Raw genomic sequence first — 16821 nt, forward strand, 5'->3', positions numbered from 1 at the left:
AGCGTGCCACGTATGGACGAGTGACCGGGAGAAAAACAAGACGAGATCACGATGTCGTGTCGCCATGGCACGGTTCGGACTGGCAGGCAGGCGGGCAGGCAGGCAGGCAGGTCACGTTGTCCCATCGGCGAGTTGTGTATGGACGAGCGGAAACCCACATTGATGAGACGAGACCGGACCAACATAGAGGAGACGAGTGGATGGAACCGTGCGGATGGAGGGTGGAACCAATGCCAAGAGAGATCGAGGGAGCGCGTTGTTAGACAAGCAAGGCAAGAGTAAGAGAAAACTCAAGGGCGTCTTGGCGGAGACTGTGATAGACGAGGAGTCACGACGGCCGGTGTGTGTGTGTATGTGTGTGTGCGCGTGTGTGTGTGCGGATGTATGTGTCGAAGAGTGAGGGAAAGGCGGCGGAGCGATAGAGCCCTGGAGCGATGGAGTGAACTGACGACGGCGATGACAAGGACGGACGTTGGAAATTGATGAGAGTGTCGGACGTGTGACACGTGGAGTGGAAAGGATGCGTCACTGATCAGAGAGGCGGCAGGCGATTAGCAAATCTGGGGGTAACAGAAACTGAAACTGCAAAGAAAAAACGGCCTGAACGTCGGCGGGGGAAAAGCTTCCGATGCAGCAAAACGTTGGCCCGAACAAAGCCAGCAAACCGTAACCCGTGGCCTTCCTGATCACATGGTCACGATGGCATATGCTCGGTATGATGTACCGTACTCTAATTATTGACTATCTGGTAATAAGAATCAGAAGAGGAAAGTGTTTATTAACAACAATTGACCGCAATCCGATCCCGGTTCAGTTCTACTGTTCACGCTCCAGCCGGGACACGCCCTCCTCTCTCTCTTTCTCTCTACCGACTGTTCCGTACGGCCTCTACGATATAGAAAGTATGTACAACCATCTCATCAGTCCAACACATATATACAACCATCCTGGCGTGAATGTATGACTGTCGATGATTCCAGCATTCAAAGATGGTGGTGGTGCCGGTGGTGCTGGTGGATGCTGGGCGGCTACGTCCCTGACACTAAACGGCAAGCGTCAAAAAGATTGCATAATGACTACTGTACGTACTGTACTGTAGTAACTGTACAAGCCGACCTGGATGGACGTCCGGATCCAATACCTACCCGCATCGATCACGTAGTGCCACGACGACAATGATGAGATTTATTGCCAAGACCACGACGTTTTCTCATTCCCTCCCCTCTCTCTCTCTGCCCTCGACCCCGTGTTGTCCTGCCTGCAGCTTTGGCGGCGACCAGGGATGGACTTACTCTATACTGCATAGAATGGCGACATGACTGTTTCTCTTCCGTGGCAGAGTGGATCCCTATGTGATAATAATATGACGGGAGTGAAAGAAAAGAAATCTCTGCATGGTCATTCATCATGGTTGATCAATCAATCCGCGTCATCATCATCATTGTTTTTTTCGTCATCGTCGTTGGTTTGCCTGGGGGTCCTCGGATGGAAAGCGGCAGCATCAGCAGCATCAGCAGCAGCAGCAGCGGCAAACCATGGCAAACTCCATCAATAGGAGACGATGAGGTGCACTGTGTGCTGGTCCTCCCATGACTCTCTCTCTCTGGCCACCATTCGACAACACATCAAATTACCTTCTCTCCTCGTCAATCAGGTGACAGATCTACACGAACACTGCCGGGCAAACGACTCGTCGAAAACAGTCTGAGCTCAGCAATGGCCAACGTGACCTCCCGAGACAACGAATCGCGCGCGAGCGGAGAGGAGAGGAGAGGAGAAAAGAGGCGTAAAGGACTCGGTGAAGATGACACGCGAACGGATATTAGTATCATTGGGACACTACTACTCGAGGTTGTCCACGAGGTGCAGGACATTTGCCGCCGCCGCCGCCACTGCCCGTCGACACAGTGATAATCAGCCGAAAACCCCTGTTCTCCGATGGGCGCAGCGGCGGCGCAAATCCCCCAGGAAAACCAAACGCTTTAAATTCTTAGGTGGTTATTATTACGCCGATGGCAAGCGCATTCCCCCTCCCCGCCTTGGCTGGGAAAGACAGACATCAGGCGAAAGGTCACATGCAGTTTGATGGGATGGTGTTATTAACTAACTAATGACTGTTGGGAGAGCCGACGACCATCTCGACGAGTCGTCCGCTTTTCTTTCATTAACTAGTAGATCAATTAGTAGATGTAAGTCAGGTACGGTATAGACATGTTCATCATGTGCTGTATACGAGATCTGGAAGCTGAGGTTTTGCCCAGGTTGGTAGTGTAGAGTAGACCGAGAGGGGGAGGCAGAGAAGTAGGGTCAGACCTGGGCGGGAACCATAACTGCCATCCAGGAAGAGAGAAAGAACGAAACGCTTCGTTCTCGATCATCAATTCTTTCTCAGCAAGTCATATGACCACGATTCTCCGTGACCTAGCGACCATCATCATCATCATCATCATCATAGCTTGAATATTCTTATATGATTGACTCATCGTTCCAATTCGTCAAGGGTCTTGGTTGCTTGCCCAAGGAGAGTGCATTGGCATCGCATTGGCGAAATCGCATTGATCGCCCTTGGCGTTTTCTTGGGGGGGGGATTCCGGCCGGGATCTGGCTGGCGGACTGGCTGGCGGGCTTGTCAGATGACTCTGCGTGCAAAACTGTTGCCCTGGCATTGGATCCGTTTGCGATCAATTTGACGGCATGACTTCTGCTGCTGGGTCGAATTCATACCCGGTGCTGAAGAAACAAGAGCGAGTACGAGAAAGTAGAAGTTGCATCGAGCTGGCAGTGACATCGGGATACTGGAACGTTATCGTGATTTTTTTTATAAATTTCATTTTGAAAGCAAAATGAAGTGAGGAAACATAGGAGTCCTGCAATGCGACATAATTCCCACTGTTTAGAGAAATGAATTGTTGTGGATTTAATAGGAATGGGTAATAAGGCGATGGGACTTGGACTATTCCTCCGCTTCTCAGTTTGTCCTGGTTGGAGAACTTCTGCAGATGCTAAAGCTCCTTGATGGGAACGTGGCATGATGGCCAGAACGACTCTCATGCGAAAGGATGGCGACACATGTCTCTTGGGCATCTCCCGCAATGCCTGGATTTCTATCGAGGCTGGAGAATGTCTGCGAGATTTCTCTGCAGCGAGACCTCTTCATGCTTACGGCAATCGTCCCTTGATCTCTCGCCTCCGGATTGGGCGGGCGCTCAATTGGGAGCATTCCCACCAGCAGTAGATCACACCTCGTCCTATTCATACTCTGCCATGTCAAGTTTCTTCAGGCCTCAAAATGTGCAATCGGATCATTTGAGCCGTTTTACGCCTTCTTCAATTCTTCCTCCTCCAACTCCTTCATGAACTCCGATTGGATTCCTGCTTTCCTCGCTGCCCACCATGCGATGTCCGCCTCCTTCTTATCCTTCAATTCGAAAATCCGCTCACGGAGCAAGTTGTGCTGGTTGAATTCGTTGGCCGATTGGAAGATGACCTGGCCCCAGCCGGGAACGAGCGCTTCCGCCTGTGTAGGAAAAAGAGACTTTGATCAGTATTCGCTTGCGAAAAAAGATGACACGCCATTCGCGTCTTTCCACATAGTGGGTTTGAAAATGCCGTGGAAGATGTTCTTCTTACCTCTTGTGCAACATCCTTCACCTCCGCCTCCATCTCCTGTTCCGCCCGCTGGAATCGCTGCCACAGCTCATCGCCCACCGAACCCCTCTGGACCAAATTCTGCAACGCCTGTTTCGACCCTCGCAACTGGACGATCCGACGGATATCCTCCAGCGCCCGGCGCAACAGCGCTGCCTTCAGTAATGAATCCGGGACCTGGGTGATCTTCTGCTCGCTCTCGCTGCTGGCCTCGGCCGGGTCGATGTGGAGCAGGCTGAGATAGAGGTCGCGCGCCCGGTGGGGAGGGAACCAACTTTCGAGTTGCGCGGCTTTGGCGATTTGTCTTCTCCGGTAGAGCGAGGAGAAGGTGGCGAGACTGCCGATGAGGATCGTCAGGTAGAGGACGGGGAGGAGGAGGCCGCTCCAGAAACTCTTCGGCGTGCCGTTGGATGCGAAGCCCTCGAATGTGCCATTGGTGGAGTTGGTGAAGTTGGTGGTGTTGTCCATGGTGAGAGTTTGGGCGCCCGAGCGCGACGGTTTTCGCGAATTGTGGTCAGACGAGTGCTGTTGATGTTTAGCAGGCCGGGATCGAGGGTGTTCAATCTGCTGGCGGATATGCGCTGGAAATGTCGGATGTGGTTGTGTGAATTCCACAAGGCCGTGATGATTTACAACAGTACAGTAACCAGGTGCATGCGCACAACACACAGCTGTCCTCAAATTTCGGCCCACCCCTCGCGTCACAATTCTCAGCCCCGAATTATTGTCACTTGCCGAGAAAGCGCAAGTCTATTCACGACGATCCGGGGTCCCTCTCCCATCAATTCAATTTCCTCCTGAGCACCTGCGCATTTTCAGAGGCTCTGCTGTTTTGCGGGCGCACCCGTGTGGGGATGACGTAAGTTAAAGTCTCGCAGCTTCTGTCATCACCGCTGTAGACAGAACGCGGACACAGCTGTTGTTTGGACACGCCACCGTCGAGGGAGCCTAATGTAGGGAGAGCTTCACATGCGGAAAAGAAGTACAGCACGACTTGCTATTCAGCTTCAAGTTGTACCTGCTTGTGATTTCAGGTGACTTTCACAGTTGACGCATCGGCTGCATCGCTCTCCACGCCACTTGCACGTGTGCCGTGTCGATCATCAAGCATCCATCTTGTCTGCTTGATTGTTCTCACACGGCCACATACACCATCACGCCGTCACGACTCTCACGACTGAACATCCTACATAGTGCTCTTTCCTATCGGCGTTTTCGCATGATCACAGACAGCCGATCATGATCCTCAGATTCCAAAGCCGCAATGGCCAATTCCGGTTGACACTCGACGCCGATGCCGAAGTGGCTGCGACACTTCCCGCTGTGCTCGAGCATTTACCCAAAGACACCATCTCATCGTCCGTCACAATCAGTCCGAAGCCTCACGGTGCAGAATCCAGGCCAATCGAAGCTCTGCAAGGGATCACTTTTGCCCGGTTAGGACTGAAGTAAGGCTTCACTAAACATATTGCAACGATCAAGAGCTGACACGCGACAGGCATGGTACCCAAATCTTCCTCGACTACAAGGAAGGATCGGCGGCAGATACACAGAGTGTCTCGATTGCACCATCAGAGTCTGCTCGCCGACTCAACGGACGCGATGTCGCCCCAGAAGACGATGCATCGAGTGTAGCAATTCCGAGTGTGCAAGCACGTGCGTTGATAAAGAATCCTTGGGACTCAGTGAAGCAATCGGAGCTTGATGACAGGCTTGACAAGCTGGACGGCAAGATCACGCGGAGAAAAGATGAAAAAATGTGCAGGCATGGACCCAAGGGCATGTGTGACTACTGTATGCCACTCGAGCCATACAACAAAGAATACCTGGAAGAGAAGAAAGTCAAGCACCTGTCATATCACTCATACCTCCGCAAGATCAACCACGGAAAGAACAAATATCAATCGGGCACTTCCTACATGCCGCCGCTCAGCGAGCCATACTTTCGCGTCAACCCGGAATGCCCAAGTGGGCATCCTCCATTCCCAGCACAGATTTGCTCCAAGTGTCAACCTTCATCCATCACGTTACAGCAACAAGAATACCGCATGGTCGATCATGTCGAATTTGCCCACTCCGAGATTGTCAACAAGTTTTTAAACTTCTGGCGCCAGTCCGGCACTCAGCGGATCGGTTTCCTTTACGGTCACTACGAGGCGTACGAAGAAGTGCCTCTCGGCACCAAAGCAGTCGTTGAGGCAATCTACGAACCGCCACAAGTGAACGAGCTTGATGGTGTCACCCTCAGCCCTTGGACAAACGAGGCGTCTGTCGAGGAGCTGTCATCCATGTGCGGTCTACAGCGCGTCGGGGTCATCTTTACTGATCTGATACGAACAGACGACCCGGAGAAGCCAGCAGTATGCAGACGTCATGTCGATTCATATTTCCTTTCGTCATTAGAGATCATCTTTGCGTCTCAATATCAGGCAAAATATCCCCGGCCTTCCAAATGGAGTGAGACTGGACAGTTTGGCAGCAACTTCGTCACTTGCGTGGTGTCCGGCGATGAGACGAATCAGATCACCATCTCAGCGTATCAAGCAAGCAATGCCGCGGTGGAGATGGTGCGTGCCGACATCATCGAAGCATCGGCTGAACCCAGTGTGGTGATGGTCCAGGATGAGGATGAGAATCTTGCTATCGGCCGTCGGAGATATATCCCAGAAGTTTTCTACAGCAAGATCAACGAGTACGGACACAAGGTGCAAGTCAATGCCAAACCTTCGTTCCCAGCGGAGTACCTACTCGTCACCCTCACGCACGGATTCCCCAACGAGTCACACCAAAAGTTCGTCAAGAACGATTTCGCCATTGAGAATCGGGACGCACTCGGAGAATTACAAGAGCCAAGAGATCTTCAGAAGCAGCTCAAGGCTGGTGCGAATCGTGTCGCCTTGGAGACATCGCAGGGCGTGCTTTCAGTGTCGGACTTCCACCTACTAACTTTCATTCATGGCCTCAACATCCTCAGCGTGGTAAGTTTAAGTTACCCCGTCGCATCAGCCCACATGGGTGAGACGATTTGCTAATCATCACTTTACTTTTTTCAGGAGGAAACAAGACTTCTCTGCAACGTCGCCACATCACACGATGCCTCACTAGGCGGCACGCTCATGCAAACACCAGGTTGGGCCACTCTTGAAACAATCCTGCAGCAGATGTAGACGTCGTCTTTTTTTCCTTCGCGGCTGTTGCTGCGGCCGCCGTCGTCAGCGGGCGTGCGTACACACATCCTCTCTTTCCCCCCTTTTCCTAGACGTCGCTTCACATTCTGTGTGCGCCATTGCCCTCGTCACGGAATTCAAAAGGTCCATGTGTCCCATTCTGATCATTTCGTTTTCTCTCTTCTAGATTGGCAGTCGTTCCTCGCCATCCTCAGTGAACTCAGTGACAGACCTGCTAAGAGAGGACGTGACGAAGCCGACGATACTTTGGGATTGGCAAAACGCGTGCGCGGATTCAACTTTTGAGCATCAACTCCCTCATTGTCAGCAGCAACATCACTATCGGGGGTTTACGTCCCACATCCCACGATTCGAAAATGAGCATCTCCCACACAGACACCCAGCATTAAAGATACCCAACATCTCAACTGCATAATTCACAGTCGCGCACAAAGATTGTTTCGGAGGTGTATCATTATTTTTTTTCCTTCCTCGTTCGTGGTCATGCCAAGCAGCAAAGACCTAAGATGGAGAGAAGATGGCGTGAGCTAGACTATTCGCTAACCACGGAGGGATTCCCAAGACAATACAAGACTTTACTGAATGCTTTCTCCGATCTCTAGACCAATCTTGCCAATAGTCCTTCCACTCTCAATCTTCTCGTGAGCCTTGATCAAACTCTGCACCGAGAGCACATCCGACTCCCTCATGAGCGAAAGCAGGACCCCGTCGTCGTACAATTTCGCCGCTCTGTTGAGTATGTCCCCCTGCGACTCCAATCCGTACTTGTACTCCGGCTTCGAAAGGACCACCTCCCAATGGAAACTCAACTGCTTCATGAACGCCTCCATCGAATGCATGCCATCCAACCTCTCGCCCACCACCTCGACAATACTTCCAATCTTCCCCTTGGGACTCGCCACATCCACGGCCACAGACATGTACGGGTTCGTCCCATGGCAGATGAAGATATACTCCACGCTCTCGATCCCGACCTTCTCCTTCAACTGCCTCTTGAGATCCTCCCGGTGCGAAATGACATGGGTCGCGCCCATCCGCCGCACATGCTCCTCCGTCTCGGGCCGACTCGCCGTGACGACCACCCTGCCCAACCCAAAGACCCTCCTCGCGAGCTGCGTCGCCGCCGACCCGACCCCGCCCGCGCCGTTGATGATGAGAATGCTCTTGCCCCCCTGCGTCTGCCTCGCCTCATCATTTCCAATGGCCCCCTGCGCCACCAGCCCGAAATGCTCCTCCAGCAGCTCCCACGCCGTCAACGTCACGAGCGGCACACACGCGGCCTCCGCCCAGCCCAGACACCGCGGCTTCCTCGCGACGACCCGATGCTCGACGAGGGCATACTGCGCATTAGTCCCCTGCCGGCCCAGGGCGCCGCAGAAGTACACCTCGTCGCCGACATCGAACCCTCGCACCGAGGAGCCGAGGGCTTCGACGATTCCTGCTCCGTCGAACCCGGTGATTTCCGACGACGACGCGAAGGCCCCCGAGCGGACTTTCGTATCGATCGGGTTGATCGCGCAGGCGCGCAGTTGGATGAGGAGGTCGGTCGGCCCCGGGGTGGGCTTGGGCAGCGTGGTGAGTTCCAGACTGGAGGCGGCGGGGCCGCCGCCGGGGAGGAAGCGGATCGCTTGTTGATGGGTCGGGGAGGACATGTTGTTGTTATTGTTTTTTGGAACCGCCTCGCTGGTTTGGGAGTGGGAGTTTTTCGGGTTCTGCTCGGTGGTTTATGGGAATTACCTTGTACGTATTTCTTTTGGAAAAAGATCGTTTCTTCTTCTTCTTTTTGCTCTTACTTCATGGATATATGCTTCTTGAGATCGGCGGAGCTTTTTCCACTCTCCCCCAATGGCCCTGCTTTGGACTCCAGTGGACGTATGACGTCATGATCTCGTGTTTTTCGTGACATGTGTCTGAGGGAGTCGGGCTCGACGTCCAATGGTTTATCAGTCTATCAATTTCGTCGTCTACAGAGACGAATCGACAAGTGGAATGTCCCAGACGGGATCACAGACGCTGAAATTATCCATAAACCGATCCATGGTCTGATCTAATCCATATCCAATCATTCGTAACCCTTTCCATGCTGGAGCCTCGTGACGACCCTCGACCCGTCCTTGACAGCGAATGCTGCGTAGCCGGTTTCCGCCTGGGGCCGCACGTCTCCAAACAGCACCACCGCATCCTTGAGCGAGCGAGATCTCAGGGTTGCGTCTTCCAGCGACGGAGATGTCGGAAGGTCGACGCATTTGCTGTCTTTCAGCAGCGTGCCGAAGGAATCCAGAAGGTCGGGTCCTCGACGGATGAACTTGAGCAGAAATGAAGCGAGGGCCAGAACTAGGGAAGCGTCGAAGCTACTAACGCGACAGCTAGCCACCCTGTGTTGCAAGTGATCGCCTCGAACGGCAGGCTCATGATGCCCTCATGGGAGTCGTTGTTGAAACCCTCCAGCAGCACGCAAGGGCTGATGTCACAGCCGGTCTTGGTGCTGTTGAATTTGCCCAGGACGGCGTATGGGGCGGTGCTATGAATCCAATATATGTTGAGCGACTAGCTCATCCGATGTGAGAACGAAGCATCGCCGATCTCCCACAGGACTGAATTCCCATTTGCAGCTGCCGATGTGGCACCCTGACCGAGAAGGTCAAAGAGGTAAGACTCTATGGCATTCGTACCGCAGTTAGAGAGAGGACTAGCGCACGGGGATTTTGGCTTCGTGGCCGTTGCAGAATGAGCGTAGAGTTTCCCTTTATCGCTCCCCCAGAACATTCAGTTATCGTTATATTTTCCTAGGCTTTGTCCTCCGAAGAGATAAATTGTCCGGGAGAGACCCCGTGAATGACCTTCCAAAATTTCCCAGCGCGAGGATGAGGATGGCACTACAATTGGTCCCGTTACATCTGAACTTGACCGTGACCAATTATATTTTCACGCGACAACGTCTTTGCGTTGATGGCTCTGTCGGTCTTGATACACGGGCGGCCGTCTCTATCGCGATTGAGTAGAAGTCGAATACAGCTGCATCCCCTCATGAGATTAGTAAAAGGCCCTATACGGATGGGATAGGTGAAGTTGTAATTGGCACCACTCCAACTGGTACCGGTATTGACGCTCGCGCTGCCGCCGGAATTTCCAGCATTGTAGGCTCGGTTGCTGGCGAGGCCTGTGAGATTGCAAGATGCGATTAGATACGATGTGTCCATGTCGAAGGAAGAGATCACGTTGCTAGGCAAGTCGTCTATTGAAACACCAGGGATGAAACTCCACGAGTCCGCTGACGGCTCTCAAAGCTCTGACCAATTCGTATTCGCCAGGCTGGAGCTGTCGATGAAGGGTATTCTGATATTCCGATTTAGGTCTTGTACGATTAGGTTATAACTTTCCGAGAAGATTCAAGATGCCGAAAAGAAGGAATGAAGGAGTTGACAGGCATCAGCACGCCTGCTCTCCTCTTGTTCACGTGAAGGGGCCAATGGAGAGAAGAGCGAAAGGTAGCTGTAAATCTGAGGCTTGAAGTCGTGTGATATCTTGGTCGAGATGACTCGGAAGGAAGCCCAGCCTCCGAGGAGCGACATTACCCATAAAATGATCAAGATGGGCGTGAACTAGTGAAAGGTCCTAAAGGCCATCGGCGCGTAGTCCCAGCACTGAAAACAGTGCGACTGTTCAGCGAGCATTCCGTGCTGATGGACCGTGGCGCCACGCTCAAGTTCGACAATCACCACTACACGAAGGAACCTCGCCGGGATTACGGCGAACAACATCGGGAATATAGACCGTCCCTACGCCCTGCTAGCGTCAGCACACGGTGCTTCACTTTACAACGTTTGAAATACTACGTACCTATGTTCGAGCCTACGATAGATTACGACTCAAAGGTGGATGGGCGTGATTGCCACGGCTGACAAAAACTATACCAGCGAACGCGATGAAGCATACCAAGGCTACGAGGTCGCTCCTGGTCGCAAGTTTGCATTCGCTTGTAATTCCAGAAGTCTTGCGCAGTGCCGCGGACAAGGAAGTCGATAGGTGTAGACAGACGATACCTATATACTATGATTATCTAGCCTACGGCCAACTGCCTAGCGAATTAGGTACCTTATTCTACTTTTCTATCATATCACGTATATTCCAATAGCAGATACACGAACTTGCCTCTTGGCCTATAATATCTTCGTCGGGTATTCGAGCCGCAAATGCGAGACCGGTCTAGGTAGTGACCGCGCGTGCTTAGTCTTGATAGCTTCGGAACTAACGAGACCCTCGAGACCCTCGAGATCATTGAGTTCTCGTTTCGGCATCGAATTCCACTTAGCTACTTAAGTTTCCACTCACTATATCTCTTGCAGCCAGTAAAACCCCAACATTTAGTCTAGCTAAGGCAGCTTATCGTGACAGTACCGGGACATTCCAGGGAGAATACAATTCGGATCAAAGATTATTGCTTTTCATTGTCGTTTCTTGGTTATAGCTTCGCGCATCATGTTGGACAAATATTGCGTTACCCAAGTTGGTGCGTCGCAGAATGGATCGATCGCAAGGTGTGCTTGACCTGGACCGCTGATCTTCAATTTCAGATCTTAGTACACAGCAAAATCATGGACTCCGACAGATGTCGTGGTCTAAATGGGTAACGATTGATCTCCCGCAAGGCTGTGTCTAGCGGGCTGATACACGTCTAGGTCTCCGAAGCAGTTGAGTATCAGGTCGTGTATGTGGCTAATGATAACGTCCATCGCTGTTAGCAGTGCTGAACCGAGATAAGATTTGCCTCCACCGACTCGCTACTCAATCTACCTATCGTCACGCAAGAGCGGGTTCTGAGCAGGCTTGGCCTTCCGAGATTTCTGCTGGAGCAGACGTGCTTGGAGTCGAATGGCTTCGCCGGACACGATGTCCAGCATGATGCAGAAGGGCAGGTACATGCTTACAGTGAGCGTCTACACTGCTGACGATCGCCGCTTGTCGAGAACAATTTTTAAACATTCCTATATTAGTGCACTGGTGTCGGTTCATTATCAAACAGACGTTCGAAAGTCTATCGCCAAAGAAGACCTTCACCCCTTACGTTCCGCATGACAGCAAAGATGGTGGTCATTCCCGCGCGCAATCCGATCTGCATGGACCACAGACCATCCAATATGGCTGGGAATGGCACAAGATGTGGTTCTTCACTCGCTGGGAATCATCGAGCGCGAGGACGTTTGTGTGTTTCAATCTGCCGCCACGCACGTCCGATTACATCCAAAGAGAGCTGGTCCGCTTGAGTGCTCATCACTTGCAACACCAAGACTCGCCATATTCCGTGGTGGCCATTGCCGTAGCGGGCATCGCGCGGGCATACAATGAATCCGTATGGTCGATCCGGAACCTGATCTGCCAACATGAAGCCGTGGGTGGTTTGTCAGATCCTAGCCATTTGCTGCCCGGGCTGACCGTAGCAGACGAGAGCTCACGATGTCGACTACGCCGTTCTACACGAGATCGCGCGACACAGCACGCATGTTGCCGAAACATTGGCCGTGGCGACAAGGACCGTTGATGCAATCTGCTCACAATACTCACGATCGCGCCCCTGGCTCCGCAATCTCAGCAACTCGCATAGCGATGGCGGAGAGACTTCTACCGCCTGGGACGGCATCAGCGAGAAGCTGGCATCTCAACTTCGAGTTCTGCAAGGTCTCGCTGACCGCTCATCCGCTACAGACGCGCGTATACAGAACGAAATCACCTTGGTGAGCACCTATTTCCGCCCCGCTGCCAAGTCGCATCGCTAACAGCATCAGGCGTTCCACGTGGCGATGCAACGCGACAGCAAGACACAGGTGCAAATTGGAAAAGATGCGGGCAATGAAGCTGCGGCTATGAAAGCCATAGCGGTGGTGACGATGACGTTCCTGCCGGCGACCTTTGTTTCCGTATGTGTTCGAGACTACCCCCCTGAGCTCTGACGTGGAAGCTAAACATGCTTGAAATGATAGTCATTGTTTGGAATGGGGTTTTTCTCCACTCAACCCTCGGGCGAAGGAACGAACGGGACACTCATCCTCTCGCAGGACTTTTGGATCTTCTGGGCGGTCTCTGTACCTCTGACAGTGATTACGCTTGCATCGTGGTGGTGGTGGAACAGGCGCCGTCTGAACGGCAAGGGAATGGAGGCGACTCGAGACGCGGCCTTCTGGGGAATTTGAACATGTTTCGGAAACTTCGAGCCCTATTCTGTGTTCTATTACATTCATGAAGAATATGTGATGTAGCAGCATGAAGATCACCCTTCACGGATTGAGCCCTTGTGTTGCACTGCTGCAGCCGTTTCACACATTCGCGCTTGGCAGGGGCACGTGATCGTGTTACACCGAGCTCAGCCGGCTGCGAGGCATCAAATTTCTACGAGGTCATCATCCTACTGGAAACGACAGGCCACACCCACAGTCCGGTGCTCGCTCCAGAAAACGTATACACCGACCAGCTACCATTCCGGTCGTCGTCGTGATCATGTCCTGTCAATCACAGTGGAAATTACGCTCGTTGCAGGGCTATAACGCCGCGTTCCAGTCACAAATCGACACAAAGGAAAATCGGGATGAAGCTTCGTCGAAGGGTACGATGAGCCAGGTTCTGAGCGGTCGCATCACCGCCGCAGGGAAACGAAACGAACACGGAAGAGACGGGGCAATGCCAACATAGTTCGGGTCGCTGAAGGTGATTTTCAATCGTCACGACTTGCAAGTGGCCAGACCAAACGCGCCTTGCTACGGTAGTTTGTACCATTGCCGACAGTGGCACTCCACTAACGGCATAAGACCCGTAGCTCATCCGCTACATCTTGCGGTGTCGCACCGTCGCCTATTAGCGCTTACGTAGGGAATTTCCTTTCGAAGCGAGTCAAAGCGGGATCCACGGAGAAGTGGACTTCGCTCAACTAATAGCTTCGCCCACTCGATACCGTTCGTCCGGCGAGAGTGAGATCAAGCGTATCAACCATGTACCCATGTCGTTCCGATTGTTGAGCTGCTAGCGCTGGCCATTATTTTTTGCCTTTGCATCCTTGAGTGTGCTGGCGGCGTGCATCTTGAGTCTTAAAGCTACGCCCGCAGGAGTTACAGTCGTTCTCAAATCTAGATCGATGTGCGTCTCGCCGATGCTGCTCTAGTTTAGTCAGGTTGTCGAACCCCCTTGGACATTTTGGGCATGAGAATGACGGAGGCACAGGTCCCTGAGATCTGAGGTGTGTTTGACGTGTTGGAACCTCGGCGCGGGACCCCGTCCCCAACGATCTGTCGTCGTTGTTGGGTATGACCGGTGGCAGGAAAGTCAACAGTTGCTTGGCGCATGCCGCCGCCACCGCTGCGGCGTAGTTCTGCCAGCCTTTGTTCTTGTGCGAGTCGGCGTAATCGCAGATGCCCCGCACCACCACGCACGGGTGCTCTTCGGACACGCCAGCGGCTTCCATCTCGAAGCATATGACATCGTGTCGGCGTTGGATCCGCATTCGCTCGGCGGCGGAGATCTGCAACTGGTTGCTGCTGGCGACGTTCCCGAAGTGTAATTCTGGATGATCACGGGCTCGTCGGGCGCGATCACCACGTTGCGAGCGTGAGTGAGCTTGGTTGGCGTCGCAACACTCTAAGCAGTCAATATCATATTCGCCCCGGTGCTTGTAGTCGCTACGAAAGAGCCGATCCTGTGCCTCGCCCGGATCATCGTACTGGCTGCGTCGATCCTCATCTAGCCGGCGGCGCATCTGTCGCAGCGTCTGAGCAATATTTGTCTGTGACCAGCCCTCAGATCGGTAGTTGTTGACAGCTGCGAGCAGATCGCCAGGAACGCCGTTGGTGTATCCGCGAAATTGAAGCAGGCCCTCATCCTGCCATGCTCCTTTGTCGTACTGTAACACGCCCCCATGATTGCCCCGTGGAGAGCTGATGACGACGTCACCGAGCACAATCTGCTTTGTATCGCCAGGCGGGCCATAGTTCGGCACGCCCCCAGCTATGCCCACGACGAGGAAGTACTTGATATTAGGGAATCCGCTGTGCATCTTTTCCGCAAGGATGGCAGCACCGTTCAAACCGATCTTGCGCTGCACGCCGATGACCACATCATGCTGCCCTATGCGGCCGCCAAGGTAGTATGCATTTCTGTGCTGAACTTCTTCACGAGGGTAGACTTTGTCAAAGACGAGTCGAGCTGCTTCTTGCTCTAGAGGCAGGGGCGAGATCCAACCGATGGTGAAGCGATGGTTGGATGCGCCAAAAGACGACATCTTAGGACGAAAGGGTAGCTTCGACCAAAATACGTCTCGCTACAAAAGTCGGCCGAGGAAGATCAATTATAGATAAGGTCCGTAATCTGTATAAGTGCGCAGTCGTCGAGAGCTCAGCCACCATATCGACTTTATGCAGGGCGTAGTCCCTATGGGTGGCCTCACGCTCGCAACCGATGGCCACAGCCGCACACCAAACAAGACCGGTAGAGCATCTGCAATGGTGCGATATCACACCTCACATTGACATACACCCGCACTGACAACACGTTCGAGGGTAATAGTTGGAGGTTTGCAAGCGAACACGATTGTGGATTGGCACACTGCGCCAGCTTGGTGGGCAACGCGCGACGTCACCAACGCGCAGGCGGCGGCAGACATTCACCAGCGTGGCGCGCGGTCCTGAATAGCGAAGTATTTGGAGAAGCTGCAGAAGGGCGATCGATCGAAGAGGAGCGTCCGCGATGAAGATGCCGTCAATCTACTGCGGGTCCCTGAGGCGCGGCATGAATCGTGATGGCCTGACAGATCTCGTTCGAGCACATGCACAAGGTGCGACAATCGACAGCAGCTTTGTCGTCGTCGATGTGCTTCTGCGATCGGCAAGCGATACCAGGCATTTTGCTTCAAGGATCGGAAAAAGACGAAAGGAGTAACAGCATTGCTGGGTCTGGGACCTCGTCGCAGGTGGGACAGGAGTCCGACAAGGACGTTGCCATTCTCGAAGAGGCTGCTTTTGTGTCGGGCACTCTCGACAGCCCGATGTTCAAGATCCATCATCTGGTGTAAGGTGCGACACAACGGTGGTTAGACTTCCAGAAGCAGGCGGAGCATCAGAAAGGGGGGTTTGCTTACAATCTCGACGAGATTCCTCCGGCCGGAGCATACGAGAACTAAGATCTGTATTGGAAGTTAATGCCGCATTACCTTGCAGCAACGCATCTTAGATTGAACCATCGCGATCCATTGTTGCACAGAGCATATGTTTATTATCGTAGGGATCGGTATACGAAAGAAGAAGGATTGTTCAGCAGATCGGAAGAGACGCGTAAGTGTTCTGACAAGATACGACATCCATCTTCCGATGAAATTTTGAACTTCAAAGGCGCAAATATGTACGAAATACGGGGTGCCGGTAGCCTGTTCTTGGATGTCGAAGCGTATTTTGCAATGTATGTTTGCGTTTTGGCCCGAAAAGCGAGGCTCGCGACGACGGTATTGAACAGGCGGTTAACGCGCTGTGACAGTAAAATGTCTTCAGGCCTCGCTCGAACCAAAATCATTTCTACCATTTCACCAACAGCCACAAGTTTGCTGCCAGCGCTTGAATGGCTGTCAATTCGAACGCGATCAATTGTTCGGAAGCTGTAGTTCATCAAAAGTCGAAAGCGTACGTTCGAAAATCATTGTACGCTCCGCAAGTAAACCAATTAGTGACATATATCCAGGGCGTAGACTCTGCGACAGCTCCCGTGGTCATATGCGATGGGGGAAGAGCCAGGCGAACAGTCAGGTGATTGAGCGCAACCTTTATTTCGCCCGCAGGCACCATGACTGATTTTCGTGATGGCGAAGGCATGCTCAGAAAGCAAGCGAGTCGCCATCAGCGTGTGGGATGAACACTGAGATTGCAGCCCGAGTCAGTGGTGGCTACTCAAATATCACCAATCCGTGCGGCAATGTCCAGAATTATGCTCATAGAAGTGTAATCATCATTCCTCG

At 52.8% G+C, this 16821-nt stretch overlaps 7 protein-coding genes across 7 annotated transcripts; 3 read left to right on the forward strand and 4 right to left on the reverse strand.

Moving 5' to 3' along the window:
• Positions 1-1828: 1828 nt before the first annotated feature.
• K489DRAFT_391440 (uncharacterized protein) lies at positions 1829-4803 on the reverse strand (the record flags this gene model as incomplete). The annotated part of the gene is made up of 5 exons (XM_033606695.1): positions 1829-1980; positions 2009-2043; positions 3321-3517; positions 3631-4039; positions 4799-4803. The coding sequence occupies 5 exons, from the start codon at positions 4801-4803 to the stop codon at positions 1829-1831; spliced, it is 798 nt and encodes a 265-aa protein (XP_033455006.1).
• On the forward strand, positions 4421-6869 carry K489DRAFT_385364 (polyubiquitin-tagged protein recognition complex, Npl4 component). The gene is made up of 3 exons (XM_033606085.1): positions 4421-5096; positions 5147-6626; positions 6702-6869. The coding sequence occupies exons 1-3, from the start codon at positions 4888-4890 to the stop codon at positions 6813-6815; spliced, it is 1803 nt and encodes a 600-aa protein (XP_033455007.1). The 5' UTR covers positions 4421-4887; the 3' UTR covers positions 6816-6869.
• A 542-nt stretch (positions 6870-7411) lies between these two features.
• On the reverse strand, positions 7412-8488 carry K489DRAFT_391443 (GroES-like protein; the record flags this gene model as incomplete). Its single annotated transcript, XM_033606696.1, has 1 exon — positions 7412-8488. The coding sequence occupies one exon, from the start codon at positions 8486-8488 to the stop codon at positions 7412-7414; it is 1077 nt and encodes a 358-aa protein (XP_033455008.1).
• Positions 8489-8958: 470 nt separating this feature from the next.
• K489DRAFT_308951 (uncharacterized protein) lies at positions 8959-9174 on the reverse strand (the record flags this gene model as incomplete). Its single annotated transcript, XM_033600626.1, has 1 exon — positions 8959-9174. A coding segment is annotated over one exon (216 nt), but the record flags the coding sequence as incomplete, so codon positions are not given.
• A 2141-nt stretch (positions 9175-11315) lies between these two features.
• Positions 11316-13024, forward strand: K489DRAFT_414154 (uncharacterized protein; the record flags this gene model as incomplete). Its single annotated transcript, XM_033608132.1, has 8 exons — positions 11316-11346; positions 11411-11463; positions 11516-11544; positions 11599-11765; positions 11831-12225; positions 12278-12568; positions 12620-12751; positions 12815-13024. 8 exons carry the CDS (start codon positions 11316-11318, stop codon positions 13022-13024), a joined length of 1308 nt encoding a protein of 435 aa, XP_033455010.1.
• Positions 13025-14130: 1106 nt separating this feature from the next.
• On the reverse strand, positions 14131-15069 carry K489DRAFT_299746 (purine and uridine phosphorylase; the record flags this gene model as incomplete). Its single annotated transcript, XM_033600388.1, has 1 exon — positions 14131-15069. A coding segment is annotated over one exon (939 nt), but the record flags the coding sequence as incomplete, so codon positions are not given.
• A 211-nt stretch (positions 15070-15280) lies between these two features.
• Positions 15281-16229, forward strand: K489DRAFT_385369 (uncharacterized protein). The gene has a single exon (XM_033606086.1). The coding sequence runs from the start codon at positions 15643-15645 to the stop codon at positions 15886-15888; it is 246 nt and encodes an 81-aa protein (XP_033455012.1). The 5' UTR covers positions 15281-15642; the 3' UTR covers positions 15889-16229.
• The last annotated feature ends 592 nt before the right edge of the window (positions 16230-16821 follow it).

Source organism: Dissoconium aciculare (genome assembly GCF_010015565.1).
Source record: "Dissoconium aciculare CBS 342.82 unplaced genomic scaffold K489scaffold_24, whole genome shotgun sequence".
Classification (NCBI taxonomy): Eukaryota; Fungi; Ascomycota; class Dothideomycetes; order Mycosphaerellales; family Dissoconiaceae; genus Dissoconium; species Dissoconium aciculare.